Source organism: Halichoerus grypus, chromosome 4 (genome assembly GCF_964656455.1).
Source record: "Halichoerus grypus chromosome 4, mHalGry1.hap1.1, whole genome shotgun sequence".
In the NCBI taxonomy this organism is placed as follows: domain Eukaryota; kingdom Metazoa; phylum Chordata; class Mammalia; order Carnivora; family Phocidae; genus Halichoerus; species Halichoerus grypus.
In genome coordinates this window covers 187,709,088-187,718,016 of record NC_135715.1, presented here as the reverse complement: position 1 = coordinate 187,718,016, position 8,929 = coordinate 187,709,088, and the positions used below count along the sequence as shown (strand labels likewise).

The 8,929-nt window shown below is 47.2% G+C and overlaps 1 protein-coding gene across 4 annotated transcripts in view; it reads right to left on the bottom strand.

The window, feature by feature from the left end:
* Nucleotides 1–423: 423 nt before the first annotated feature.
* Nucleotides 424–8,929, bottom strand: part of SPP2 (secreted phosphoprotein 2) — a 28,298-nt gene continuing 19,792 nt past the window's right edge. For all 4 annotated transcript variants that reach the window (XM_036101996.2, XM_036101998.2, XM_036101995.2 and 1 more), the window contains exons 7-8: nt 7,169–7,266; nt 424–537 (exon numbers count right to left, since the gene is read on the bottom strand). In XM_036101996.2, the coding sequence (XP_035957889.2) occupies nt 7,196–7,266 (71 nt within the window). In that variant the 3' untranslated portion in view covers nt 424–537; nt 7,169–7,195. The remainder of the gene's footprint in view (nt 538–7,168; nt 7,267–8,929) is intronic.

Here is an 8,929-nt window from a genome sequence, read left to right as displayed (position 1 = left end):
CTCTGTCCTTGGGTACTTTCTTGGCAATATCTGTTTTGACAGAAAGCTGGCTTTGCTATATTGATGCCCTGGACTGAGAAGTCTAGAGAAAAAGAATTCACACAGACATTTTGGTGATGGGGAGGCGACTGCCTTTCGTGCCTAATTCACCAGATGATTTATTATTTTTTAATTAAAATAAGTCACAAAAGGAAAGACTCTCTTGACACCAAGCTGCCTGGACTGATTGTCTTTTTAAAAATAAGGAATTTACAATCATTGCATGTTGATCTAAAACATGCATTTGACATCATTATGTTAAGCATGGCCACTTTGTGAGTTCTTAGCTCCTAAAATCCTTAGGTAATATTAATCTCCTCATGTCATTGCTTCTTATCTAAAAATTTGATAGTTATACCTTTTTTTTATTTAATCAGGCAATGAAAAAAGAGGAAGAGTAAAGCATTTATTAAGGACTGGAACCGATCAAAAGAAAAATCACACAATTCATAAAGTATCTTTCTTCACTGGCGCTTCTATTCTTTCCGATGCATTTTGCTGTGAAAAGAGAGAAGGGGGCGATTAGACTCCATGGCATGCATTCCACATTCTTGCCGTGGAGACACAGGACCCAGCACTCCTGGGTGTATTCAAAGGGAATCCAAGGGGGCACTAGAGTCTGGAGCAACTATGCGAAGTGGCCAGCTCCTTGAACAAAGAAAGGAGGTAAGAGATACCTGCAGGGGAAGGGGAGGTCGCCCCAGAAAGGAAACTCAAGTTTCAAAAAAGGAAGGGCCAGAGGGGCCCTGAGCCAAAGCTGCAGCCAGGAAAGACAGAGCCACCTGACTGGTAAAGGGGTAGACAGACCTCAGCTACGGCCATCTGAGGGTATGGGGCTGAAGATGGGAGTATTCATTCATTCATTTATTCATCCATTCATCTGTCCAATAAACATGTATGCATTAAGTATTGGGGATTATAAACATAAATAAGGTGTAGCCTCTATCAAAGGAAGGAAGGAAGGAAGGAAGGAAGGAAGGGAGGAAGTGAGGAAGGGAGGAAGTGAGGAAGGGAGGAAGTGAGGAAGGGAGGAAGGAAGGAAAGAAGTAGGGAGGGAGGAAGAAATCATTAACCATAAAGAAGCCATAAGAGACCAGAGTACAGTACAGTAAATGTAATTCCAGGGATACTCGTGTGCAGGAGACGCCGAGGAGAGGGTTTCCTGGAGAAGACATGTGAGCTAGACCCCGAGGACAAGCTGGGGTGGGGTGCTTTGGCACAGCAGCAGGGACCTGGGAAGGGAGGTCAGAGCCAGACTGGGGGCCCGGGGCAATAATCAGCCATGTGACTCTTCCATGTCAGGTGGAGGCAGAGAGAAGCAGGGGACGCAGACACGGACCACACCACCGTGCAGAGGGCCTGATTCCTCCACTAGAGAGTTTAGACCCCACTCCCGACCCCACCAGTGTTAACATCACTCTGATGACACGTGGAGGTGACCTTGAGGGGAGCAAGATGGGACCATCAGGAAGATGCTGACTACACCAGGCTAGCGAAGGGACAGAGCTGGGAAACTCTTCAGAGGAAGACAGCAGAATGCAGAGGCTGGGCAGATGAGGGCAGGGAGGAGGTCCGAGAGGATTCTGTTTCAGATCTACGTGACCAGGAAGATGGGTTGGTTACAGGAGGAAGACTAATCCTGAAGGGAAGAATTCTGGTTTGAGCATGTGGCAGAATATCCAGATGGAGGCATCTGGCATGCTGTTGGTTAGGGCAGACTATGGGAAAGGAGGGTGGAATGCCCTCCCCCCGACGGATGGGCATCAAAGTGCCGGGGGTGCCTGGGATCACTGGGAAAGAGAAGACAGTGAGTAGAGGAAGAGCCAAGGCTGGAGTTCAGGGGACCACCCCCATTTGGGGCGCAGGAGGAAGAAGAGAGATCCGTGCAGAACAGAGAGAAGACGTGGCTGAGAGGAGAGCCAGGAAAGAAGCACCAAATGCAGCCAAAGTTCAGTGGGCAAAGGGGCTGGAGGCACCAGGAGGCGGATGGAGAGCAGGGCAGAACCAGTGGAGAGAGGTCCTGGGACGCAGCAGTGCATGTTGCCAGCCAAGGTCAAACAAGGTGATGCTCTGCCTCCTTATTTCAGCTCACACTGTCAACAAGTGTCCTTCTTGCAGACCATTTAGGGCCATGCTTTGGGCATTTTGGTGCTTTTTGTTGGTGATTTCGCTGTTTCCAGTGGCGCCCCCGCATGGTGCCAAGGTGGTGGCTAGGACTGTTAAGCACAGAAGGCTCTGGGGTGCCTCACGGGGAACACATGTGTGTGCGAGGAGCGTGGTTCAGGCCTGAGGTATAGTGCCGTTGACCGTGAGTTCAATATGAACCAATAGTGGATGTTAAATAAGGTGCCTTTCAACAGAAACACACATAAAACAAGGTCGTGTGCTGACCGGTTGACAAAAGGTGACCAGAGGCTCACGGGAGCCTAACCCTTACTTCCCACAGGAGCAACGGCTCAGTATTCGCTAATTCGGTGTTGGCAGCAACTTTGCAGATCATAACTACCAAGATATGAGAGTGGACTGTCCTTCCTCCTTCAGGTATGCTCAATGAAGGAGCATCAGAGCAGAGTGTAAGTGGACAGAGTACCACACGGCTGGCTTTCCACCTCCCGAGCACTGGCTGGACTTTTCTATCTCAGACGTGGCGGGGGGGAGGTCCTGGCTCTCCCAGTGAGGGGGGGGGCAGCCATGGGAGATCATGACAGCAAGTTGTCATTCATGGGTCTGACACCCAAATATGGAAATCACTCAGCCAGCTCACTTAGGGGCCCACATTGTGGGGTCACCCCTCCTAGCTAGCTGATGATAGGTAGGTGTGTGTTAACGCTTCCAGGCAACTAGTCTTTGACTTCCAGCTGGCAGCTGCCTACCTAGCTTCACCCAACAGGTGACAGATGTAAATAATCCTTGGGCTTTTGGGGAGCATGGGTGACTCAGTCCGTTAAGCATCTGGCTTCAGCTCAGGTCATGACCTCGGGGTCTTGAATCGAACACTGTGCTGGGCTCTGTGCTCAGTGGGGAGTCTGCTTGTCCCTCTCCCGCTGCCCCTCCCCTTCTCTCAAATAAATAAATAAAATCTTTAAAAAAAATAATAATCCTTGGGCTTTTGCCCTCTCCTGCTGTTTCTTAAACTTGGAGATACTGACATGAGGTAGAGTGTCACAGGGCAGGGCAAGAAAGACAGACAGACGTCAGTAGCTAAAATCCCAATCTTGGAGGCACCCGGGTGGCTCAGTCGGTTAAGAGCCTGCCTTCAACTCAGGTTATGATCTCAGGGTCCCGGGATTAAGCCCCGTGTTGGGCTCCCTGCTCAGCGAGGAGTCTGCTTCTCCCTCTGCCCCTCACCCCACTCCTGCTCTCTCTCTCTCTCAAATAAACAAATTTAAAAAAATCTTTAAAATCCCAATCTCAACACCGCCTCTGAGAGCAAGAGCCTCTGATACCCCCGCTTCTTCATCTACAAAACAGAGAAATAATGACGAAACTTCACAGGAGTTGTTGCAAGATTTATAAAAGGCAGTGCACGGGATGGGTCCAAACACAGACCCAGGCACCCTTGAGAGTTCTGATCTTTCCTGGTGCAGGGCCCAGACACATTTGTTGAGCAAACTGACAAACTCGTGAGACTGACCCTTCTCAGCATGCAGCTGTCCACCTCAGGCCTCACTAGCAACAGCCTGCTTTGCTGCTCTGGGCAGAGTTTCAGGGGTCCACAGGAATGACACTGCAACGCAAAGGAAAACGCCTCACTCACGCCGCTGTGGTTTGGGTGCACTCTGTGTGGTTTGTGGTCGTCTGGCCACTGCATAATTAAAGAGTGTGAACTAGTCCAGCTATAAAGATCATGCAAGGGCTAGATGCTCAGATAGATCCCTTACAGCGTGAGAGTTGGGACCTGATCTTCATGGCCCCTGTGTTAGAGTAGCAGATAAGAAAATATTCCAAAGCTGGTAGCCCCTTCACTCCCCTACAAGATGGACTTTCAACGGAAAGACAGAGGGAGCAGATATTCTGCCTTGAGCCCATGAAATCAGAGCCTCTGATAATAGATTATCTTTTGGCTTCAGGGTAGGGCATGAGGGCTGCAGACAAGATTGGAGTTACATTCATATTTGTTTTGCCTTTCACAAGAGAGTCCTTATCCTCCCCCAGCAGGAGGCTAGGTGGTGCTTGCTATTAGGAAAATGATAATAAAGACATTAGAAATAAAAAAAAAAGAAAGAAAGAAAAAATTCCAAAGCTCGTGTTGAAATATTACCTTTCGCTATCTACTCCTATCTATGAAATGATTTTTTAGCAACCTGAAAGAATCCTAGAACAAGTGTTTATTAAATTACAAAAATACTTACTCAGCCCCCCTATTAAGCCAGGCTCTGAGGGTTCCGTGTTCCCTGAACCAAAGCTCCCGTCTTCGGGGAGCTCCCCCCCAGATAAATGTCATCCACAACTTGAACACAGTCATCTTGATTTGGGTCATGCATGTGTTTCTTCCTTCCTTCCTTCCAACCTGATTGAACCCTTATTATGTTCTAGACATTGTTCTTAACTTTATAGTAGTAAACTAAAATAATTAATAAGGATGACGAGGCCATGCATCCCCAAGGAGTTCACGGTCTAGCAGGGCCAAAAACAAGTACGAAAATAATAATAAACCTTGGAAGGAAGTGAGCCGAGAGGTGAAGAGACTGGAACACGATCTCCCAGCTCCTGGTAGCAGAGCAGGTTTGGAGCCAGGTCCTCTGACTCCAGTCCCTGTGCTGGCCTTCCCAGGCTCATTTTGGGATTCTAGGAAATTCGGAGCCCAGTGGGGAAATCTGAAGGTCGCAGGAGTGCAGGGACATAACTGGGACTTAAGTCAAAGTCGATGTCCAGGTGAGGGTGGCTTTGTCGAGCCTTTCATGGGCACTGCCTTTAAAGACACATTTGGTAAGCAATCAATTTTGTTATAGAAATCAAATCAATAATTTATATTGCAATCCATGTATGTGAATATGCCCAATATAATCATATTATAAATAAATGAAATACAGACAGTTCATTGAGAATTCTATTTTGCCCCTTGAGGATGCTCTATAAAGCAAAAGGAAATGATTTAAATTTGTAAAAAAGGAATACGATGAGTCCATTTCTTCATAATGAGTAGCTTCTAGATCTCCATATGAAGCTGGTGTTTATTTTTAGGAGGCACATAGATTAAAAAGAAAACCTACCATTTGCATCTTTCATCCAATACAGCCTCGCTGGTAAATTTTCCTTCTATTTTCGTAAAATGACAGTTGACTTCTTTCAAATTCCAGTGGTTGAAAATTAATTATACTATGCTTAACTGATTTTTTTTTTAAATGACAGTCTCAGGAACCTAAAGTGAAGGATTCCGTCATCCACTCAAAAATAGTTGCCGAGTGTTTGCTGTGCGCCAGGCTCTGTGCAGGGCACTAGGCGATGGTAGCACGTGATGTGCCTGCGCCCTGCGCTTAGGGAGTCTGGTGCAGCCCGGTGGGACAGAGAGGAGATGAGCAACTGCAAGGCTCTGTGATGAGGACAATGGGAAAGGGGTCAGAGTAGACTTCCCGTGGGAAATGACAGTGCCTTGAGGCCTGACTGGTGAGGAGAGATTAGCCAGGTGGCTCTTCCATGCAGAGGTCTCAGCAGGACAAGCTATGGGATCTCAGTACTGCTGGAGCTTAGGATCGAGGCAGAGCAGGAGAAGTGGGCAGGGGCCAGATCACCAAGGCCTTTGTGGGCCATGCTAAGGAGCTCGGACTTTATCCTGATGGTATACAGTGTTATGCAAACTAAAGTCTGTGAAGGCTCAAGCTTTGTTATTAACGTGTGTGTGTGTGTAAAAATGAATGTGCATTGAATCGATGTCTATAATTGCATCTGAAGATTCTTTTCAAGTGTGCCCTTTCTACTTTCAAGTGTCCCCTTACTACTTGGGAACCTTTAGAAAGACTTAGTTACATCTGCTTCAATCCTTAGTAACTGGGAATTTATATACTCGGTGATACTCAGTGCAGGTTTGGTAAACCAGGGCTCAGTCTTCAGCTCCCCACCACATTAGGGGCATATAGGCTGTTCTTCCTTTTGGCTTAGTGTCTGCCTTTTGCATACCTCTGCTTTATCCCCAAATGAAGCGAGCATTAGGGGGTTTATGTGGAAAGGATCAGAGACTCCTCTGTGTTTCAAGATAAGCTTGAGGATAGCGTGTAAGGTGGACAGCATGAGATCAGGACCTGGGGCAAGAATGTATGCACTGGTCAGTGGTGATGGTAATGAAATGATTGGCCAAAGCCAGAGAGAATGTGTGGCCAAGATCAATAAGACTGGACCCCTGTGGATGTGGGGAGAAGAGAAACGGGAAAGAAGAGTCAATGATGCTCTAAAATTTTGAGCTTGAGTAAATTAGATGGATGGTGACTCCCTCAATTAAGAAAGGCAGTTGAAGAAGGGGCCGGGTGAGTTCCAGGCAGTCACAGGTACCCATAGCAACTGCATCCAGTGAGCCCGGATCTCAGGACAGAGCCTGGTAAGAGATGTGTTCTCGGAAATAATTGCAGATCATTGATGAAGTCGGGTAGGTGGAAGAGATGACAGAGCAATCTGTGGAAGGAGGGGGTAGGCTAAGGACATAACACAAGTGGTCACCAGTATTTAAATTATTGATTGAGGAAAGGAAGGCAGATCTGATTTCGTGGATCTGAGGCCTGAAAGTCCAGGGTGAAAAAAGTAGACCACGAATGGGAGGTGAGCAAGGTGGGGCAGCAGCCAAAGACCACGACTGCGTGGAGAAGCTCAGTGCACAAGGAGGGAGGGAGGGCAGTTGCTGGGGTAGGGGAGCGTCAAAGGAGGGGCTGTTATGTCTGTCTGTTTGCTCTTCAACTGGACACTTGATCATGTCACTGGTGACAAATACAAAAGCCACAGGAGAAAGCTCAAGGTGTGTGGGATGGGAGAGACGACTGAGGGACAGAGTCTGGGAGGAGACCAGGCAGTGGGAAGGCGAGCAAAGATGAGAGCTGAGTGGCAGAGTTAGACATTTGAGGGCATAAGGGCAGCAGTGTGAAGGCACTCACTCCAAGCAGCTTCTATTTTTAAGTACACATTTTTAATTGTGTCCCCTTACCTTGAGGCCATTACTCAAAGCCAGCATTTATTCTTGAAGTCTGCGCCACTTGTTCGGGTACCCTCGATTCCCAGGACGGAAGATCCCTCTCAGACTCTCTACAGATGAAAGGACATATAGGCTCTGTCATTCACACCAAGGTCTGAGACAATGTGGACCCCGCAACTATGAACAGTGGGAAGAGGTGTGACTAGCATAACCAGACCCACACTGATGAGAGATGCCCAAGAACAGGACAGCTCTGTCTTCCTTACCTGGCTCTCCCTCACCCTCCCCTGTGTGATGTCACAGCTGAACCCATGCTTATTTCTCTCCATGTGTGATCTGTCCCAGCCACAACTATAAGCCTCGAGAGCAGGGACTGTCATATTTGTCTTTCAGTCCTCCATGAGACCTGCCCAGTGCTTGTGACACACATTTGGTGAAATAAATTAAATTGTTGTCTTCGAAGAAGTCTCTGAGATGGCTGCATAGCTGCATCCATGATGTTCCCAAGGCCCAAAATGTTTTTAAAATTCAGCTCTGGAATTACCTTCTGAGCCATATAAAAAGGATCAGTCACATTAATTTATATCCATAAAATATTTTTGGTCCCAAATGGCATTTTCCTAATGCAGTAGCCAGCCTCCAAGATGGCCTCCTGTATTCACACTCAGGTATTCCCCTCCCACATTGGACCAGAGCTGGTCTGTGTGACTAATAAAATACATAGTAGGGATAATACACAAATTCCAAAATTAGGTAACAAAAGACCGTGTCTTCTGTCTTGGGCGCTCTGTGTCTTGCTCATTCCCTCTCCCTCTCTCTCTCTTTCTCTCTCTCATCATTGTCTCTGGGGGAAGCCAACTGTCATGTTTTGAAGACATTCAGACAACCCTATGGAAAGGCCCACAGGGGGTGGAACTGAAGCCCTCAGTCCGAGAGCCCATGAAGAGCTGAGGCCTGCCAACAAACATGAATGATCTTGGAAGTGGATCTTTCAGACCCAGTCAAGCCTTCAAATGAGATCGCAGCCCCAGACAACATCTTATCTGCAACGTTTTTAGAGACTGAGTCAAAACCACTCGGTTAAGCTGCCTGTGGGTTTCTGACCTTCAGAAACTGTAATATAACAAATGTTCGGGGGCGCCTGGGTGGCTCAGTCGTTAAGCGTCTGCCTTCGGCTCAGGTCATGATCCCAGGGTCCTGGGATCGAGCCCCGCATCGGGCTCCCTGCTCTGCGGGAAGTCCGCTTCTCCCTCTCCCACTCCCCCTGCTTGTGTTCCCTCTCTCACTGTGTCTCTCTCTGTCAAATAAATAAATAAAATCTTTAAAAAACAAAAAACAAAAAACAAAAAACAAATGTTCGTTGTTCTAAACTGCTAAGTTTGGGGATAATTCACACATAGCAATATACAACTAATGCATCCAAGTTGGTTGTTAATTTGATTAATCACATTTATTTTGGCTATTTCCAAAATCAAATCCAAGGAAAAATATTTTCCACCACTACAGTGATTCAAAAGAATGGGCCATAGATTCTGAAGGCAATGCCAAAAAAGAAATATTCAAAAATGTCCTCAGCAATGGTCACACTGTTTGAATAACTGTATCTTCTCCCAAAGCGACAACTCAGAGGGTGTCTAAAATCTTTTTGTTTTAAATCAAGCCTCAGGGGGCACCTGGGTGGCTCAGTCAGTTAAGCATCCGACTCTTGGTTTCGGCTCAGGTCACGATCTCAGGGTGGTGAGATCCAGCCGCACATCAGACTCTGGGCTCAGC